Source organism: Balaenoptera acutorostrata, chromosome 10, assembly GCF_949987535.1.
Source record: "Balaenoptera acutorostrata chromosome 10, mBalAcu1.1, whole genome shotgun sequence".
In the NCBI taxonomy this organism is placed as follows: Eukaryota; Metazoa; Chordata; class Mammalia; order Artiodactyla; family Balaenopteridae; genus Balaenoptera; species Balaenoptera acutorostrata.
In genome coordinates, this window is record NC_080073.1 from 43897062 (window position 1) to 43918548 (window position 21487).

Below are 21487 nucleotides of genomic sequence, written 5' to 3' on the forward strand. Positions count from 1 at the left end.
CTAAAGAAACACTTCAACGTACTAGAGGGTGAACAGGGGCCCATGGAAAATTACTGAAATGGGTAAAAATAAAATCCTAACGGTCATCTTTTCCCTCTTACTCCACCTAAGAGGACCAAATACCTATGTTAGGTTAGGCCACTCACAAAATGTTTAGACTTTGAAAGAGTTATAATTCAAAGTTTGAAATATGTTTTATATTTTTAAAAGCCTAGAGTTACCAAATTCCCTGTGTACAACATATTCTCAAAACTCTGGTCCATTTTGTAATGCTCCATGGCCAAGAAGAGAGTGTTGATTATGATGCAGATGGTGATGGCCAGCTCAGTAAAGGGGTCAGTCATCATGGTTCTCAGGGCCTTCTTAATGCACAGCCACCGGGGGCTACAGTCCCACACGAGGTATTTGGATGCCAGGTTTTCCCCACATGGGAGGCAAGGTTCCTGTGATTTTTCTTGTTCTGGAGAAGGAAAATTGAAAGAGCACTTGAGGAGTTAGGTCTGAGCCAGTCTGGCTGTTCTTTGCCTGTGTGCATTCCTTCCTCCCTCTTCCCTAGCATCTCCTGTGCTACAACATGATCAGTCAAGAAGGGTACTGACGCATAGCTAGGAAGGTTTCCCACACTCAACGTCCATGTGATATAGTCAAGTACTTCAAGTCTTTATACTTACATTGAGCATCTGGGAGCAGGGCTGCACTGTGAGAGATACAGATGGGGAAGTCAACACTGACTGGCTACGAACCCATGAGAGAGACAGACACAAGCCCAAGTTATGTTCACTCAAGGAAGACCATGGTGACGGCTGTACCAGAGCACAGGAAGCTACCAGGGCTCAGGGGAAGGGGAGATATTCAGGCAGGGGCATCTATAAGCACTGAAACAAAAGCCATGCTATCAGTTGGTTGAATTCAGGCCAGAAAGCAGCTGCACCCTGATTTCCACACAATTTCAAGGCCTCATGAGATAATGCAATAGGCTCAAAAGTTCTACGAACCCATTTAATCCCATTCTTGCTGGGACTTGAGTCCTGCCCTTGAACACGAACCCCTCAGTTTGGTCCCTGTTGCCTCCTGTTAATCAGGTCCATCAGATGGTTCCAGCCTGCATACGCAAGTCTTCTTCTATTATTCATGCCAGATTCCTATTCTAACTTCAATGACAACTGTAACCTCCTGGAAACGTCTATGTCTTCTCTTCTTTGGCTGGCTATCATTGTCACTGAAACTTCCTGTGACTGCCTGGCCTGAACGAGAAGTCCTGTTGATGCACTTGGTCCCACCACTACCCAAGTGGCAGCTCAGGGTGGGCCCACAAGGAAGGCCTGCTTCTTCCAAGCCATTTTGCTCACATGCTCCAAAGAAGCATGGGGAGTCACTCTGCAGGAAGTACAGTGGGTTGCAGAGGGCTTCTGGGGGGCTAGAGAGAGGGAGAAGGGAAGGACATCGTTGAAGTTAGGCTCCCCCTTGGTCTTGGAACAGAACTTACCATGCATGGTGATGGTAAGGATGCTCACAGCGCTCAGCGCTCTCTGCCTTTGGAAGGGGTCTCCGTGCTCATCACAGTGGTCCACTGACAGATTCTGGGACAGTCGTTTGGTTTGTTCAAGTAGGTGTGGCTGTAAGAGAAGGCATGGTGGACCATCTAAGGGAAGGGGCGACCTCTCCTCAAAACCTGACAAACTTTGTTTCAATGCTACATGCAGCGAAGATGCTCAACTCACTTCAACTTCATGGCATGCCAAAGGTGCAGTTTTCTTAATTCACATTTAATAGATAAGAGAAATATGGTTTGAACATTCATATTTCTTATGTATGCCCAGTTCTAGAGTCTAGAGTTGTACCTACAGAAACATTTCTTTCTCCGTGTTTTATTCATTGTCAACAAAGAGCAAAAAATATTTTACAAAAACTAATGCACAATGGTTCAGGGTATGAAAGCAGTAAAAAGTGCGATTTAGAAACAATGTTTGCGAGGGGCAGAAGTGGTGTATAAATTTAGAAAGGTGGATTGAGGCCACATAGTGAAGTGCCTTGAGTGGCTGCCTAAATAGATTTTGAAATAGTCAGTAACTAAAAAGAACAGTCAAAATAAATATCACAAAATCCATATACTAAACTTCAAGCACTCAGGCTATGTCTAAGAGCTTACTGATTCTCACCTTATCTACAACTCTAAAGTATCTAGAGATTAAAGGACATAAACCTTCAGCTATCCAGAAAACTCAGGTATCTGTAATTACGTATTCCCCCAAAGTTCTGACCAACCATGGCCCCAGAGGGAACTATCCCTTTCTGAAAAGCTATTCTAAAGGGAGCCTGCAGTCTTTCTATAGCTATTTCCTATTCTAGTTAAAGGGAAAAGACACTTTATGTTAGGTGTCTGGGTCTTTGTCTATTGCTTTGTGAAATGAGGAAAAACTTGCAAAATATTAAAAAATATATGCAGTCTCTTGAATATGCTGTGATCTGACAGCAAAGAAGCCTCTAAATCATGAGATCTTGCCCTGTCACTCCATCAGAGAACTGCTCAGAGCAGTGGGTGAGGTCTGTGCATCTACTTCTACAAAGGCCCTTGAACTCCCTTTCCCCACCCCAGGCTCAGGCACACACACCCACCTCCTGCCTGCTTCATCCTCCCCCTACCTCGGTAAAGAGGCTCTAGCTATTATTCCCTGGCCTGTATCACCAACATCTTCCTCTCTTCTGACTTCTCTTCTCCAGAATTAAAACATGTTCAAACATCCCCCACCTTAAATGATAAGAATAAGCTTTCTTTTTCTACAGTACATCCTCTCATAGCTTCTTTTCTGCATATCCTACTGCCTACTCAGTAGCCTGACTGGAATGCCCCATAGGCACCTCAAAATTGGCACATGCAAAACTTGCTATCTTCCTCGCCCCCAGAACATGCTCTTTACCCATCTCAGTAGATCACCCACCAACAAGTCGGCTACCCAAGCCATAAACCCCACCCTCTACATCTAGTCAATTGCCAAATCTTTTCCTCTGCAGATCACTGTAACCTGTTCATCTCTCTTCATCCTCACTGCCCTAACCATAGTTTAAGCCATTGTCACCTCTTACTTAGATCACTGCAACAACTTCTTAATTGGCTGCCTCCAGTCTCGCACTCCTCCAGTCCCCTCTCTTCAATGCATCCAGGATTTCCACAGTGTAAATCTAGTCATATCACTCTTCTGCTTAAAACCTTTCCATACTGCTTACCACTTGCTCTCAGTGTAAAGAATGAACTCCTTAGCTTGGCTTCAAGGCCTTTTATGATGGTCCATATCTTACCACTAGAGCCTCTTGCCACCCCCCCCAACCTCATCTCACACACACATACGCGTGCACCCACACACACTTGCACATTTTCTACTGGGTCATATTCTGCTCTCCTTTGCTTCCAGGCCTATGCGTGTGCTGTCCTCTCTATGTGTAGTGCTTCATTCTTCCTTTTACCCGGTTAATTCATCCTTTCAGCTTACACACTGCTTCCTCTGGGAACTCTTTTCTGATCCACTGCTCTTTTCCCAGCCCCCACCAAGTCTGGGGTTGGTTGTCTGAAGCAGACGCTATTGTTGGCCCCATCCATATGTCCTCAGGCTTCCTTTGGCAACCCAAACACTTTTGCCCTAACACATAGCAAGTCAGAAATACAGAAAAATTATTGTTTCCTGACCCCAGAAGTCTTGAACCAATGATGGACCAAAGCTGGTGTATAAATACTCTAGTGCCCTCACTCCAGGGAGATTAAACTGGCTTAATAATGCACATTAATTGGCCACCTTCTCTTCCATGTATCACTTCTCCCCTCCCCTCTTAGTGCTTCCTAAGATCACTTCCCAAATAATCTACTTGCACTCTAACGTCTCAGGGTTGGCCTTGCAGGGAACAAACATTGCCCCTAAGACGATGCTCCTGCTCTGCTCTCCCTCAGTGATCATCATGTCGGTCATCACACTGAACAGTAACTGCCTCCTTGTCAGTGGGCCTTCATCATTACTTGCCTGTGTTATATATCCCATGTATCCCCAGTGCCTACCCCAGTGCCAAATAAACACTGTCAACATTTTAAATAGACATCAGTAAATAAATGGATAATTGAATAGACACATGGATGCAGGGAAGTATGTGCAAATGGATGAATGGATAAATGACTGAGTGAATGAATGAGTCCTTTCAATTAGATTGACAACTTGACCTGTCCCCCTGAACAGTGCTAAAGTATCATCAATCCCTTGGCCAAAACTTGCCTTTTTTGAAGAATCTTCATCAGAATCTAATCCTGGAACCTGGTCTTTCCCAGACTTTCTCAAAAAGAAGGATTTTCTTTTCTTATTACCAAATAGCTTTCTCTTCTTCGGGGAAAAAGACGATGCTTCAAGGGAATTAAGTGAGCTTCTGTCAATACCCATGGCAACCAGAGCCTTAGAAAGTGAAAAAAAGCAATTAATGAACAGATCACACTCCCCACAGAACACTGTAAATGACTTCGACCTCAGTAAGCATTCTCTCCTTTCTTCTGGTAGCACTGGACCATTTTGATTGCTCATTGCCCAACTGTAATATGCTAGCTTTGTCATTGTTTATGTGGGATGCTAGCTTTGTCATTGTTTATGTGGGGAACATGTCCTGTTTGTCCACGAGACTGCAGCCCTCAAAGGCAGGGTTGACTCTTAGATATCTCTGTGTAACTAACCCTTAGCACAGTGCCCTGTATGTGCTAAGCATTCAGTAAATGTTTGCGCTTAACGTTGCAGATATCAAGCACTTAAGATGGGCTTCCTCCTGATAAATCTCTGTGGAGGATGAGAAAAAGCATAAAACATGGCCCTGCTCTGAAATCTTAGAATCGAATCTTAGAATCTTAGAGCTGAAAAAATGTAAAGATGCCAGGGAAACAATAAGAATGGCCTGTAAATATAACAAGAATTATACGAAAGGATCATGACTGTCATCTCTACAGCCACCATGATTGATTTCCCAGACTCTCGCAAGCAAAGTCCCTGGACACGAACATCTCCAGCTTCCCACAGGAAAGCCTGGAGCAGAGCCTTAATTTACATATACACACATTTTATCCTCTAGACAGCAATTTGGGATCTATCTTTGAAGGCTCAGGTTTCAGAAGGTCAAAGATCATCAAAACCAAGGGTTCCCTTCCTCAAGAGCCCTGCACCTGGACATCTTAGTGGCAGACTATAGCAGAGCCAGCTGCAAGGGGCTTAAAAATTCTCAGAAAAGCACCAGTTGGGAAAGCACTGAGACTAGGCCTTATACAGAAACCTTAAGTGTCAGACCCCACAGCCTCTGGGGTCCTCCCAAGCAGACCCCACTGTCTGACAACACGTGCCCCTACCTCCTTCTCCTCCTTTAACAGCTGCTGGGCTTCCTGGAACATCTTCTCCTTGGCTTCTGTCTCAGCAGCTACATTCTTGTTCTGTTCCTCATAAGCCATGGTGACAACAGCCAGGGTTAAGTTAATCAAGTAGAAAGAGCCCAGGAAGATGACCACCACAAAGAAGAAGACTGAGTAGAGCCCTGAGGTGCGCAAAGTCTGCAAGGGACACAGCACATGCTGGCGACTGAATCCTTCCTCCGCAGAGGGGTGACTTGACCTCGAGTGGAGATTACACAGTAGCAATTGGTCTCTCCCCAGCCCTGGTTGGCTCAGCTACCTGCAGCATCATCGTCTGCCTCCCCCATCACCTAGAGCTCCTGATGCCCTATCTCTCAGCAAGGAAATGCCATCTGTACATTCACACAGAAGTCATAGTGACTTTACTGTGACTTTCTCAAGGGTATTTGCATTTTTTAAATTAAAAAGGCAAGAGAGAGAGCAATGCTGCATGAAAGCTGAAGCACTAGTGGTGGAACTTCAGTCAGTGGGGAATCTGGAGAGGGGTGATATTTCTAGGAAGAGGAGTTTTTTGTACTCTTCTTCCAAATATCACATTTATAGTCTTTTTTTTTGATGTTTCTAATGGAATTTCTAAAACACAATTTAACAGTACAACTGTTAAGGATAAGAAATAGATGACAAAGGTGAAGGAGAGATGGTAGGTTATAAATAAATGATGAAGAGATAGATAAGTGATGGAAAGGGAGAGAGGAGGCAGGGAGGCAGAGGGGCAGGGAAGAGAGGGGGAGAGAGAGAGAGAGAGAGAGAGAGGGAAATAGAGAGAGAGAATGAATAAATAGATAACCTGTTGATAAAGCTTCTCCCAGGAATCTTGGGTCATAAGCCGGAACACGGCAAGAAAAGACCAGCCAAAGTTGTCAAAATTCGTGTAATTATAGTCAGGATTTTTATTGGTATGTTTGCATTCAAATTGTTCAGAACAAGCCCTAGATATTGGAAACAAAGGAACAGAGAAAGAATTACATACCCTGCAGCCCACCTCCCCTCGACACCCTGCCCAGAGCACTGATTATTCCAAGAACCATGGGCTCACACTCAAAAGTCCTAGGTGAAGAGAATATTTATAGAGTTGACCATCCTCCATCTTCCAAGCCTCCCAGTCTATATCTAAACATGGGCACTCCTAGACTCTCTTCAAATGGATTGATTAGGAAGTTCATATCGGCAGTTTTTCATTGAAAAATTAAGTGCAGTGACATAGTGAACACTTTAGAGTAAAAAAAGGACATACAATGAATATGATGTCTCCCTCTCTCCCAACTCAGTCCCACTTCCTAGAGGCACTGTTAAAGTTACTTTAGTAAATTTTCAGAAGTCCTCTATGAATATAAAAGCACATATGTATCAATATACATTTTCTATAATATATGAATGGGAGCATTCTTTGAACACTCTCTTGCACTTTGCTTTTTTCATGGAATGGTATTGATTGGAGGTCTTTTCCACCAGCATACAAGGAAATATCTCATTTCTTTTCATGTCCTACAGTTCTGGGATTTATATAAGTGCTAAATATTTAGCTAATGCTAAATATTTAGTTATCAATTGTTATCAGTCCTCTATTCTTACAAACATTTGGGTTTTACTTTAAAAGCAGTAGATATCTTGCATATAGGTCTTTGTCCACATCACCAAAAACACATCATTGAGTGCATCTGTCGAATATACTATGAGTATGTACTTTCTTAATTTGTAATAAATATAGTATTTTTATCAAAGTAACACATGCATGTGGTTTAAAAAAAGTCACATGGCACCAAAAGGCTTGTAATGAAAACCATTCCATCATTCTTCATCCTGTCATTTATACACCCCAAATTCAACAACTTTTAGCTCTTTTAGGTCCGTATCTCTAAATATAGTGCTTTTACTGGGAGGAGATCAAGGTGGCGGAGTAGGAGGATGCTGTGCTCACCTCCCCCATTGAATACATCAAAAATACATCTACATGGGACTTCCCTGGTGGTGCAGTGGTTAAGAATCCGCCTGCCAATGCAGGGGACATGGGTTCGAACCCTGGTCCAGGAAGATCACACATGCCGTGGAGCAACTAAGCCCATGCGCCACAACTACTGAGCCTGCACTCTAGAGCCCGTGAGCCACAACTACTGAGCCTGAGTGCCACAACTACTGAAGCCTGCACGCCTAGAGCCCATGCTCCACAACAAGAGAAGCCACCGAAATGAGAAGCCCATGCACCACAACAAAGAGTAGCTCCCGCTCGCCACAACTAGAGAAAGCCCGCACACAGCAACGAAGACCCAATGCAGCCAGAAATAAATAAATAAATAAATAAATTTATATTAAAAAAATACATCTACATGTGGAGCAATTCTCCGTGAAAACAAACTGGACACTGGCGGTAAACTGGACACAAGACTGTAAAGAAAGATCCACACAGAGTCAGGCAGGAAGGGAGGAGAAGCAATCAGGTTGGGACTCCCTAGTCAGGGGCACAGAAGAGAGGGATATCATGGGCTCGGAGATCCTCCCTGGGGAGTGAGGGGTTTGAATCACATATTGGGCACCCCAGCCCTGGGGTCCAACACCAGGAAGACAAGTTCCCTTAGCTGGTTTGAAAACCAGTGGGACTTACAGGAGGGCTGTAACAAACTGAGACTCTGCTCACGAAGAACATATGCCCACGCTGGCTTAATCTCAGGAATAAGGTGGATGCCCGCTCTCACCACTTCTATTTAACATAACATTGGAAGTCCTAGCCACAGCAATCAGTCAAGAAAAAAAAACCAAAAGGCATCCAAATTGGAAGGGAAGAAGTAAAACTATCACTATTTGCAAATGACATGATACTATAGATAGAAAACTAAAGTCTCCATCAAAAAAACTATTTGAGCTAATAAATGCATTCAGTAAAATTTCAGGATACAAGATTAATATTCAGAAGTCTGTTGCTTTTTATATACTAATAATAAACTATCAGAAAGAGAAAGCAAGAAAACAATCCCATTTAAAATAACATTAAAAAGAATAAGATACCTAGGAATAAACTTAACCAAGGAGGTAAAAGACCTATACTCTGAAAACTATAAAACACTGATGAAGGAAACTGAAAATGATATAAAGAAATGGAAAGATATACCATGTTCATGGATTGGAAGAATTAATGTTGTTAAAATGTCCATCCTACCGCAAAGCAATCTGCAGATTTAATGCAATCCCTATCAAAATAACCATGACATTTTTCATAGAACTAGAACAAATAATCCTAAAATTTATATGGAACCACAAAAGACCCTGAAGAGCAAAAGCAATCTTGAGAAAAAAGAACAAAGCTGGGAATATCATGTTCCCTGACTTCAGACTACACTACAAAGCTACAGTAACCAAAACAGCATGGTATTGGCACAAAAATAGACACAGATCAATGGAATAGAATATAGAGACCAGAAATAAATTTGCATACTTATGGTCAATTAATCTACAATAAAGGAGGCAAGAATATACAATGGGAAAAGGACAGTCTCTTCAATAAATGTGGTGGGAAAACTGGACAGCTACATGGAAAAGAATGAAATTAAAACATTTCCTCAAACCATATACAAAAAAAAACTCAAAACAGATTAAAGACCTAAATGTAAGACCGGAAACCATAAAACTCCTAGAAGAAAACATAGGCAGAACACTCTTTGACATAAATCATAGTGATATTTTTTTTATCTTTCTTCTAAGGCATAGGAAGCAAAAGCAAAAATAAACAAATGGACCTAATTAATCTTAAAAAGTTTTGCAGAGCAAAGGAAATCACTGACAAAATGAAAAGACAACCTACTAGATGAGTGAAAATATTTGCAAATGATATGACTGATAAGGGGTTAATATCCAAAATATATAAACTGCTCACACAGCTCTATCAAAAAAACAAACAACCTGATTAAAAAATGGCAGAAGACCTGAATAGACATTTTTCAAAGAAGACATACAGATGGCTAACAGGCACATGGAAAGATGCAGAACATTGCTAACTGTTAGAGAAATGCAAATCAAAACCACAATGAGATACTACCTCAAACCTGTCAGAATGGCTATGATCAAAAAGTCTACAAATATCAAATGTTGGCAGGAAGATGGAGAAAAAGGAAGACTCGTACACTGTTGGTGGGAATGTAAATTAGTGCAGCCACTGTGGGAAACAATATGGGGTTCCTCAAAAAATTAAAAATAGAATTACCATATGATCCAGCAATTCCACTGCTGGGTATATAGCTGAAGAAAATGAAAACACTAATTCAAAAAGACACATGCACCCTAATGTTCATAGGAGCATTATTTACAATAGCCAAGATATGGATGCAACCTAAGTGTCCACCAACAGATGAATGGATAAAAAAGATGTGGTATAAAAAAGAATGAAATAATGTCATTTGCAGCAACATGGATGGACCTAGAGATTATCATACTAAGTGAAATAAGTCAGACAGAGAAAGACAAATATCGTATGACATCATTTATGTGGAATCTAAAAAAATGATACAAATGAACTTACTTACAAAACAGAAACAGACTCACAGACTTAGAAAACAAACTTATGACTACCAAAGGGGAAAAGGTGGGGGGGAGGGATAAGTTAGGAGGTTGGGATTAACATATACACACTACTGTACATAAAATAGATATTCAACAAGGACCTACTGTAGAGCACAGGGAACTATACTCAATACTCTTTAATAACCTATATGGGAAAAGAATCTGAAAAAGATTAGATGTATGAATATGTATAACTAAATCATTTTGCTTTACACCTGAAACTAACACAACATTGTGAATGAACTATACTCCTATATAAAAAATTAAAAAGATGTGGTGTATATATATACAATGGAATATTACTCAGCCATAAAAAAAGAATGAAATTTTGCCATTTGCAACAATGTGGATGGACCTGGAGGGTGTTACACTTAGCGAAATAAGTCAAACAGAGAAAGGCGTATACTGAATGTTATCACTTATGCATGGAATCTAAAAAATGAAACGAATGAATATAACCAAACAGAAACAGAATTAAATATATAGAGAATAAACTAGTGGTTTCCAGTAGAGAAGGGGGGATGGGAAAAATAGAGGTAGGGGATTAAGAGATACAAACTACTATGTATAAAATAAATAGGCTACAAGGATATATTACACAGCACAGGAATATAGCCAATATTTTACAGTAACTTTAAATAGAGTACAATTTATGAAAATACTGAATCACCATATTGTACACCTGAAACTAATATGATATTGAAATTCAACTATACTATAATTTTTTAAAATGCTTATACTGATATTTGATTTATCAGTTTTAGTCTTTGTTGACTAGCTTTCTGCTGTGGTAGATAAGGCTTTTCCAACATCCCACCCCACTTCACCACTACTTATATCACTCTTCGTGGAAAATATCATGGCCTGTGTCATTGGGTCTCCTGGGTCAGATACATTTTTTCTTGGCTCTTTGTGTTGCTCTTTCTAAGTTTTACTCCCTCATTTTTCTGGACCAAACCTCAAGAAGCTTTTTAGGAAGACTGGGTGATCTTTGCACATATGGGTATATCTTTACTCTGCCTTCACAGTGGAGTTACAGTTTGACCAGAAATAGAATTTGGGGTTGAAAATAGTTTTTCTTCAGAAACATAAAATCACTGCTCAGCTATTATCCCTATGTTGTTGTTGAGGATTCTGATACTGTTCCTTTGTGGGTAACCTTTTTCTCTTTGGTTTTCAGATCTTTTTCCCCAAAGGTTCTGAAATGCCATGATAATGTACCTGACATGGTCCTTTTTCATTCATTGTGTTGGCTACTTTATGGGCCACTGAGGGATTTGCATCTTTAATCCCAGGGAAATTCTCTGTATTATCTTTGCTAATTTCCTCCCTTTTGCTTTTTCTGTGCTCTATTTCTGGAATTCCTACTTAGTCAAAAGCTGAAACTTCTGGATTGATATTTATTCTCATATTTTCTGTCTCTTTTGTTGCTTTATCTTTTAATTCTATATTGATTTTTTCTATTCTCCCCTTTGTACTTCTCACCACTATCCTACACGTGCATTTGCACACACATATACATGCCACACCCCTCTTCAATCCACAAGTCTTGTTCTTTCTGTCTCCTAAATGTCTTTGGGATTCATCCATCCATTTCTCTTCATCTCCACTGAACAGCTTCGTGACTCTCATCTGTATTAACACAGCCTCCTAAGTGGCTGCCTCATCTACTCTATCCACCCATTCTCCATGTAGCAGACATAAGTGAGTTTTAAAAGTATCTAATCTGATCAGGTCTTGTTTCCTTTGTGATTGAGGTCAAAATCCTCAGCAGTGATGGGCTACCAGGTCCTGCATGGTTGTCTCCAGTCTCCTGCCCCTCTGCCTAACAAGCTGCTGGGCTTCTTACTATCCCCGCATGTCCTCATGTCCTGAGGCTTTCATCCTTGCTATTTGTACCGTCAGGAATCATTTGCTCTATCTCCTCATCCACCAGAACTTCCCACTCATGCTTCAGATCCATGTTGTAGTCACCACTCAGTCAGTCCTCAGAGGAGGCAGTGAGTAAAGGCTGAAAACCAGGCCTGGGCCCTGAACGGAGGCCTGTCTGGGAAGGTGACCTCAGATCTGCCATCTCCTTGGAAACTACCACGTTATGATCAGTGTCGAAGGTCATGTACTAGGAGTTCGCTTACTGTAAAACTCCTGAGCTTTGAGACTATACCTAGACTGAGAGAGTTGTGACTGGCACACAGTTGGAAACCAAGGCTTCTGCATCTGTATGTTTAGATGGCCCACCCCACCTTGGATTTTGCTTATAGTAACCATACCTGCCCTGCATGGGTGATGGATCAAAGAAGCACTGTTGTGACAGCTGTTGGGCTCCTCATTGAATGAAAACACTGTGGGTGCAGTGTGTCCTGCCGAGGATCATTCTAGAGAGCTCAATAAACCTTGTGTTAAAACCTAGTAAGTCTGTGAGTTTGACCTAATCAGAACCTGTGACCACCACGAGAAGACTTCCTTAATTTTACAGGCAGGGTTACATCTCTGTTATCTCTCTAAGTATCTACAGGTTTCTCTTATAACATTCATCACACTTTCAAGGATTTACTGTACATCTCTCTTGCCTGAAAGATGTCAATTTCAAGAGGACAGCACTCCTTTGTTTGTACTTGGATTCCTAGGGCCTAACACAGAGCTTGGCACACTGTTGGCCCTTGATACCTATTTGTTATTGAGAGATGAATGTAGTCTATTTCATCAAAGTGCCTAGCATATTATCTTAATTTGAAATACACTCAATAAACCTTCACTGAATGAATCTCTCACCACAGAGAGTACTAATATCCTGGAAGAAGGAACAGTATCCCCAAAGGGTCAGAGGGCTACTAGCTGTTGAAGTGAATGTGTATGAACACACATACAACAGTGTGTGCAACTAGAGGCAGTGGGGGTCACAGATCAACAAACAGAAGACATGTGCTGAGATGTCTTCCATCAGGGCCATGTCATTGAACAGGAAATAGGTCTAGATGGGGCTTTCAGTCACAACATCCTTTCTTATCTTTGATAGTCTTGAATATCCGCTCCATAATGTCAAAATATCCCTATGTTTTCAGTAGGTTTCTCATCAGATACAAATTCAATATAATTTGGGAGAGAGAACTGCTCTAAACACTTGGAAATAATTTTTAATTTAGTAATGCACATCTAAACTTGCTTAGAGGGACTTCCCTGGTGGCGCAGTGGATAAGACTCTGCGCTCCCAGTGCAGGGGTCTCGGGTTCATTCTCTGGTCGGGGAACCAGATCCCACATGCATGACACAACTAAGATTTTGCATGCCACAACTAAGGAGCCCACATGCTGCAACTAACGAGCTGGAGAGCCGCAACTAAGCCCGCCTGCTGCAACTAAGGCCCAGCACAACCAAATAAATAAATAAATAAATATTTTAAAAAACCAAAATAAAATAAAATAAACTTGCTTAGACACATGAAATAGTAGTGTTAGAGAACTACCACCACTGCTTCTACAAGTCATTAGATAAAGACTGTCTGCCACATCACTTCAAAAAGATAGAATGAAGAGTATAAACAACTTACCCGCTCTCCATCCATGTGCCACATATTCTGAATTCAGTGGAATCTTTCTTTTCAAAGCAATAGTCTGAGAAGGAAATAATTATAAATTCAGGTTTGAAAAAACAACATTGAAAGGAAAATGAATAGCAAATATGCCAGATTATGCTTGAAACACATGGTTCAGAATCCTCCAAAATGATCAAAGTGATCAAAGTGATCTCGATGAAATGATCCAGAGAGGAACTAGAGCCTAAGCCCTCAGGAAGATGCAAGAGAAAAAGAGGGAAAAGGAGAAGGAAGGAGAAATAAGAGGAGGAAGCAGTAACACCACCACCACTTTGCCTCTCAGTACATAGAACTGAACCAGAGACCACCCCTAGGAGAAGCTGGACACAGGGTCAGCCCATGAGAAGCTCATAAACCAAGACAGTCATGGAGAAAGCGTGGCCACATAAAATTCAGGACACATGAAATTGATACAGGGTCGACCTCAGAGTGGAGAGGGTGCAACATAAAAGGAGCAGTATCATTGAAGAAAATACTTGGGTGGGGGGAGGCATTGTGGGAAGTTGCTGGTCTCCTTTGGCCAAAGCCAGGCACTCTGAAGACTTCTGCAAAACGTGACAAGGAAGTGGGCAGAGATGGAAGATGACACCACTCCTACAGATGTGGCTTCAGGATTTTCCTTCTTCATGGAAACCCAAAGAATGAGGCAGTTCTCTAAGAAATGCATCTGCCCACTTGAGAACCCTAGAGGGACAAGTCATCCCTTGATCCTAAGACACTCTGTAATGCAGATCAGTAGACAGTATGAGTGGGGATAAATAAAAGTTAACCATGCACAAACCAAGGAGTGAAAGGTGGGGTGTTTACCTTTATAGTCAGAGTCACAGTCTTTCCTCACACATTTCTGGTTCAGATTTCCCATGAAGAGCTGCTGACCGACCAGGGCGAAGATGCTGAGGCAAAAGAGAGTCAGGATCATCACATCGACAAGCCTCTTCACAGAGCGCAGCAAGGCCCCAACAATGACCTTCAGACCTGAGGAAGAGGACAGATGTGGGGAGAAGCCCCCCACTCACACACACACACCAGACACAGGCAAGGAACAGAGAGGGAGCAACAAGGCCTCGAAAGTTGTCTGATTGCAGGCTGGTATCAGAAACTGGCCTGACCTAGGATTCTGAGGCCATAACTCTGTGCCTTAGAAGCTATGGGTCATCAGAGTGGTCCACTGGTCTAGGACTCGGCCTCTTTATCCTACTCTACAGATGCCACAGGGTTGCTCTGAAGGGCAAGTGAGAAGACTTCGAGCAGAAACATGCCACAGAGACACAAGACATAACTTGATGACAGTTGTGCAGGCACCTCCATGGCTGGGGGTCACAGGCAGCATTAAGGCCAAAGTGAGGCCTCCTGAGAGAAGGAGCAGAGCTGTATTTAACATTTGGACGAGGTGCCATGAGATATAGCTAAATTGGGGGGTCAGGGAGCTGGAAGAAGGAGCTTTGTCTGGACCCAAATAATAAGGATGTCTTAGGAAAAGAAACTCAGATTACTACTTATAATAAGGGTTTTTAAAAATTCATTCAAGAAATATATTTACCAAGCACCTACTATGTCCATGGTACACTGTCAGGCTAACAAAGTTACAAAATAAAAAGGACATAGTCCTGTAGTCTGTCGGCAAATGTTTAAAATCAGCTCTTTGCGGGGAGGGGAGGAGACAGAGAAAGTCTTCATTTGCAGCATTTACAGATGTCCTTGTTTGCTGAATTCTGGAGTGTAGATCCCTCTTCTCCCTCCATACACCCCTCTCCCACAGCTGCTTTCAAGCTACCAACATGACGTTCCTGGATGCAGAGTTGGAAAAGGATGTGCACAGTCTGCTGGGGTGTCGGAACAAGTCAGTCCCAGCACAACACTGAGTCACAGGCTCTGCTCTCAACACAGCTGGAGAGATAAACCAGCAAATGGCATCTGTAATGTGTGGGATGACACTAAGTGACAAAGTTTCAGTTGATCAGCATAAACCATGAATGGTAGACTTGAGAACACAAAGCAGCATCTGACGGGAGGCCAAGCCCACAGCAGATGACCTTCCACCAAGGGTGATGCCACATGAGGAGAAGACTTCAGGCCAAGCTGGGACATCCGCTGGATTCACCAGTGCACTCATGTTCATGCCAAGATCATGCTTCCCCTGCATGGTCGGGGCCACCAAACACGAAAATACTCTAACCTCATCTACGCCTGATTTTTCATCTGTAACAAGAGGCTCGAGTCTTCTCCAAAGCAAGATGATTTGGATGAAAGATAGCTGTGATATCTGAATTATTTTTACATAGTCCCATAAAAGATTGTATCTCATACTCTTCCTTCCAAAAAGCATCCAGGGATCTCATGTGTTTCATGAGTCAAAATGGAGAGTATGTTCACCTGCTTAGAGACGAGGAAGGGAACATGAAAGCTGCTTAGTGTCTCCCTGAATGTATATTTTACCCACGCGAAATACGAGGGACTCAGCTCAGGCAGAAAGCCCCCAAATCCACCTGGGAAACGAAGGTCCACCTTGCAAAAGAGGAAGAGAAAGAGTGACATGTTCTACATAAAGTGTCCTCTGACTGCCAGTTGCTTTATCACTATGCAGTTGTTCTTCTGGAGTTTCCAAAAATAACCCACTGCCTCTGTATGAAAAAGATCCAAATTGCCTGGAGTTTTGATAGAAGAGACTAGAAGAAGAAGGGAAGAAGAAGGGGGGAAGGAAGGAGTCCAGAGGGAGAATATTTTTTAATAAAGTTTTTTTTGTAAAGGAAAGAGAGGAAAGGGGAAGGAGAAGAGAAGACTGTGCCATAATAAACTCATTTTTGATAAAGTGGAATTCATATTTACAACCTCGTCCTTGGCTTCATCCTGATCCACAGAGCTCCTTCCTTGCCTGGCTTCCAAGAGACCACTTTTGCTCTCTTTCCTCCTTTACTGGTGGCTCTTGCTCATCTCCTTTGCTGGTTTCTCCTCTCTCCCCTCCCCTTTAAGGTCTCAGTGCCTGGGACTCAGTCCTTTGTCCTCTTCTACTTTCCATCTATGCTCATTTTCTTGGTAATCTCATCAGATTCCATGGCTCTAAATAACATCTATAGGCTCATAATCTCCAAAATGATATCTGCAGTCCTGGAACTCCAGCCTCATATATCTAATTGCCTACTTGGTACTTTGATTTGGATGTCTCACAGCCATCTCAAACAGAACACATGCAAAGCTGATTCCCAATCTGACCCCCAAGGCCTGCTTCCCTCACAGCCTTCCTTTTCTCATTCAGTGATGATTCCATCTTTCCAGTCACTCAGACAAAAAACCTTGACTCATCCTTTACTCTTCTTTTGCTCATATCATGTATACAATCAACCTGTCAGGAAGTCCTCTTGTTTCTACCTTCAAATTTATACAGAATCTGACCACCATTCACCAACTCCTCTTCCACCGCCTGATCTGAGAGCACCACCTCCTCTTGCTTGGATTATGGCAGTGGCCCCTTGTGTCAGTTTGGGCCCTCTGAGAAGCAGACACTTTGAGACCGGATTGCAAGAGATTTCTTGGGGAAATGCTTGTGAGGAGTAATCTGGAGGGAGGGAGTGGAGGGACAGAGAGAGCCTCAGACTGTGGCACAGGGCTGACACCTGGGAAAGGAGAGCAGGAAGGAAGCAGGATAGACAGGAAGTGCCTCAGACTGCAGTGCTGCTGTGAGACAGTCTCACCCTGGTTGCTGAGGAGCCCCTGAGCCAAAGTCCCCCATAGAGGAGTCCCAAACCCTTCAGGGGTGGGCCTGCACTAGCGGCCCCCACATGCAAGGAAAGCGTGATCTTGGCATGAACATGAATGCAGTGGTGAATCCAGAGAGGGGCCAGCTGGGACCATTAGTCAACTGCACTCCCTGCAGCAGCAGATCTGAGCAGCACATTTCCATGGTGACCAACACGCCTCCTATCTGGTCTTCCTGCTTCTACCTTTGCTCCCGCACATTCTGTTCCCCACACAACAGCCAGAGTAATCCTTTTAAAGCCTGGGTCAGGTCATGACTCCTCTGCTCAAAGCCCCTGCATGGCTCCCATTTCTCTCAGAGCAAAGCCCAAGTCTTCCCGGTACTTAGGTGCCTCCCCTTCACCTCTGTGGTCCCTCCTCCACCAGCTGGCCCCTCATTCTGTCTGCTCCAGCCCCACCCACGTCTTTTATAGTCCTCGGTCTGTGGACTGGCTGCTTCCTATGCTCAGAATACTCTTTCCCATATATCTGCTTGTGAAACTCCCTCACCACCTTCAAATCTGCTCACATCTCACCTTCTCAATGACACCTATCCTGACCACCCCACTAAAAATTGCAACCTGCTTCCCTGACCCCCCGTGACTTCCAAGAGCCACCACATCGCCTACTTTTCCATTTTATTTCTCCATGGCATATGTCACTTTCCAGCACACTATATAGTTTACTTATTTATTATAGTTACTGCTTAAGTCTGTCTCCCAACCCCCCACCTAGAATGTAAACTCCATGAGGGCAGGGACCTTTGTCTGTTTGCTCATTGGTACATCCCAAGCAGCTAGCACAGTGGATATTAGGTGCTCAATATATATTTGTTGAATGATCAAATAAATGAATAAAGCAGAGTTTGTTAGTTTGTGGTTTACATGACATAGAGAAATTTTAACTATTCTCTTCTGCTAAGAGCCAGTGTTGAAAGTTAGAGTGACTTACCTGAAATTACTGAAATTGCTTTCAAAGCTCTGAACACTCGGAAGGTACGCAGGGATGACAGACTGATGCTGCTGCCCTTGATATATGGTGAATATGATACAAACCTACAAGACGAAGCACAAGGAAAGTCCAGGCTTGTTCAGGCATGCGTCTGCCCTGCACATCTCCACAAAGGTCACAAGTAAGCACAGCCTGAGGTGTGTGTCCACCAGAATGAAATCTGCAACCTCCCCTTCCAATCCCACCTTCATGTCAGGACCTGGCAATACCACTGTCTATTGCTATGGACCCTATGGACCACAGATTGCACAGGAGGCTGCTCTCAGCTAATCTTTACACTTGGACATAGATGAGGATTCCTTGAAATAGTCACTGCAGTTGTGGCTACATCCATGGATAACAGAAATCATCTTAAACATTTATTGACTTGCTACCAAGTTCCAGGCCCCAGTACACTTCCCTAAGGTCTCACCATGTGGCCAAGCCCAGAAGGAACCTAGGCGGTCTGGTTCCAGAGCCCACATACTACACCATCTCTCAATAACCAGGAGCACCTGACCATTTACCTTCAAATGTAAAACTCTGAAATAAATAGTAACTACCTCAAAGGGCTTTCGTGAATATTAGATAGAAAAATATATGCAAAGTGCTTAAGACAATGGCTGGCACAAATTAAATAAGGTTGGGTTTATTATTATTGTGCTGGCAATAGGCCATTGCTCCTCTTGCTTTTTATTTTGCTGACTCATGAATTTGGAATCTCATCATTCGATGCCAAATTGATGTCCTCTCCTTCAGGAAGAACTTCAGCTCTCACCTCATGCCATATACAATAACTAACTCAAACTTAATGGACCACAAACTTAATTAAACATAAGAGCCAAAACAATAACACTTCTAGGAGAAAACATGAGAGAAACTCTTTGTGACCTTTCAGTAGACAAAGATGTTCTAGACCCCTTTATTCCTCCTCCATGCTCTAACAGCTGGAATCATGCACAGCTCCTATGCTAGCACTCACTGTAGCAGGTTATAATGGTCATTAAATGCCTCACTTCCCCTCTGACCTGCGAGCTCCAACAGGGTGAGAACCATGCATGATATATTTTTTTTCATTATCACAAGCCCTATATCTGGCACAGAGACTGGCCCCATAACAGGTCAGTGTTTGGTGAATAAATGGCTGAAAAAGTAAGACCATGAGTGTTGGCCCAGAAATGGATTTGTGGGGAATTCCCTGGAGGTCCAATGGTTAGCACTTGGTGCTTTCATGGCCATGGGCCTGGGTTCAATCCCTGGTTGGGGAACTAAGATCCCACAAGCCTCGAGGTGCGGCCAGATATGGATTTTTGTGTGTGAAGGCCTCTGGTCAGTTGGCTACATGGTGCAGTTCAGTGTCAACCAACACTGCACTCAGAGTTCTAGGCTTTACTTGGCTGCACTCAGCCAGTCATGTGGATCTACACAGGGCCCTGCTGGAAGCCAAGGGGCTTCTTTCCCACCCCTAGTCTCTTTGGTAAAAATCTCAACATTCTTACGCTGTTGCAATGACAATGGAGTCCAGCCAGTTCCACGGATCTCGAAGGAAAGAAAACTCATCCAGAATAAAACCTCTTGCCAATATTTTAACTAATGCTTCAAATATATAAATCCCAGTGAAGACATACCTACAAAGCAAATCATTCAGAACAAGAAGAAATATGATAAGCTATGTGAAAAACAGAGAGTCCATCTGTCTGATCTGACCTTCATGAGGTCTGACTCCATTTTAACGTGACATTTAACATTCTTGTCTTAGCAAATCAAAGTTCAGAAAGGTAAGGTCCTCAAGCAAGTTCTGGTATTTGGGATTTGTGAGAAAGAGGCCCATGGATAAAGTTGTAAAGCTGCTTTTAAACACCTAGCTTCACAGCCATATTCTTGAGAGAAGCTTCAGCCAACATGGACAGTCTTTTCAACAAATGGTGTTGGGAAAGCACAGTAGCCACATGCAAAAGAATGAAGCTGGACCCTTACCTTATACCATGTACAAAAATTAATTCAAAATGGATTAGAGCTAAATGTAAGACCTGAAACTAGGGACTTCCCTGGTGGTGCAGTGGTTAAGAATCAGCCTGCCAATGCAGGGGACACCAGTTCGAGCCCTGGTCCGGGAAGATCCCACATGCCACAGAGCAACTAAGCCCATGCGCCACAACCAATGAGCCTGCACTCTAGAGCCAGCGAGCCACAACTACTGACCCCACATGCCACAACTACTGAAGCCCACGTGCCTAGAGCCCCTGCTCAACAACAAGAGGAGCCCCTGCTCAACAACAAGAGAAACCACTGCAATGAGAGGCCGTGCATCGCAACGAAGAGTAGCCCCCGTTTGCTGCAACTAGAGAAAGCCCGCGCGCAGCAACGAAGACCCAACGCAGCCATAAATTAATTAATTAATTAATTAATTAATTAAAATGTTGTGAATATTAAAAAAAGACCTGAAACTATAAGACTCCTAGAAGAAAATATCTGCAAATCATATATCTGATGAGGTTAATATTTGGAATATATGAAGAACTCCTACAAACTCAACAATAAAAAATTAAATAATCCACTTAAAAATGGCCAAATGACTTGAATAGACATTTTTCCAAAGATTACATACAAATTGCCAACAAGCATATGAAAAGACATATGAAAAGATGTTCAATATCACTAATCATCAGAGAAATGCAAATCAAAACCACGATGAACTATCACCTCGTACTCATTAGGCTGGCTACTTTTTAAGAAAAGCAGAAAATAACAAGTGTTGGTGAGGATGTGGCAAGATTAAAACCCTTGTGCACTAGTGGTGGGATTGTAAAATGGTGCAACCACCATGGAAAAAAATATGGAGATTCTTCAAAAGATTAAAAATAGAATTACCATATGATCCAGCAATCCCACTTCTGGGTACATATACAAAAGAACTGAAAGCAGAGTCTTGAAGAGATATTTGCACAGCCATGTTCATAGCAGCACTATTCACAATAGCCAAGATGTAGAAGCAACCCAAATGTCCACTGACAGATGAATAGATTAATAAAATGTGGTATATACATGCAATGGAATATTATTGAGCCTAGGAAAGGAAAGAAATCCTGTCACATGTGACAACATGGATAAACCTTGAGGTCATATACTAAGGGAAATAAACTAGTTTAAAAAGACAAATATGGTATGATTCCACTTACAGGAAGCACCTAGAGTAATCAAAT

The 21487-nt window shown here is 42.5% G+C and overlaps 1 protein-coding gene across 2 annotated transcripts in view; it reads right to left on the bottom strand.

Annotated features, from left to right (window-relative positions):
• SCN11A (sodium voltage-gated channel alpha subunit 11) overlaps positions 1 to 21487 on the bottom strand; it is a 128143-nt gene that overhangs the window by 42637 nt on the left and 64019 nt on the right. The window contains exons 7-15 of one of the 2 annotated variants that reach the window (XM_057555251.1): positions 19784 to 19912; positions 18246 to 18349; positions 14370 to 14537; positions 13518 to 13581; positions 6210 to 6351; positions 5363 to 5560; positions 4257 to 4430; positions 1487 to 1616; positions 222 to 460 (exon numbers count right to left, since the gene is read on the bottom strand). In XM_057555251.1, coding sequence (XP_057411234.1) covers positions 222 to 460; positions 1487 to 1616; positions 4257 to 4430; positions 5363 to 5560; positions 6210 to 6351; positions 13518 to 13581; positions 14370 to 14537; positions 18246 to 18349; positions 19784 to 19912 — 1348 coding nt within the window. Of the gene's footprint in view, positions 1 to 221; positions 461 to 1486; positions 1617 to 4256; positions 4431 to 5362; positions 5561 to 6209; positions 6352 to 13517; positions 13582 to 14369; positions 14538 to 15102; positions 15238 to 18245; positions 18350 to 19783; positions 19913 to 21487 lie in introns of those variants that run through there. The other variant, XM_057555252.1, reaches the window with a different exon arrangement.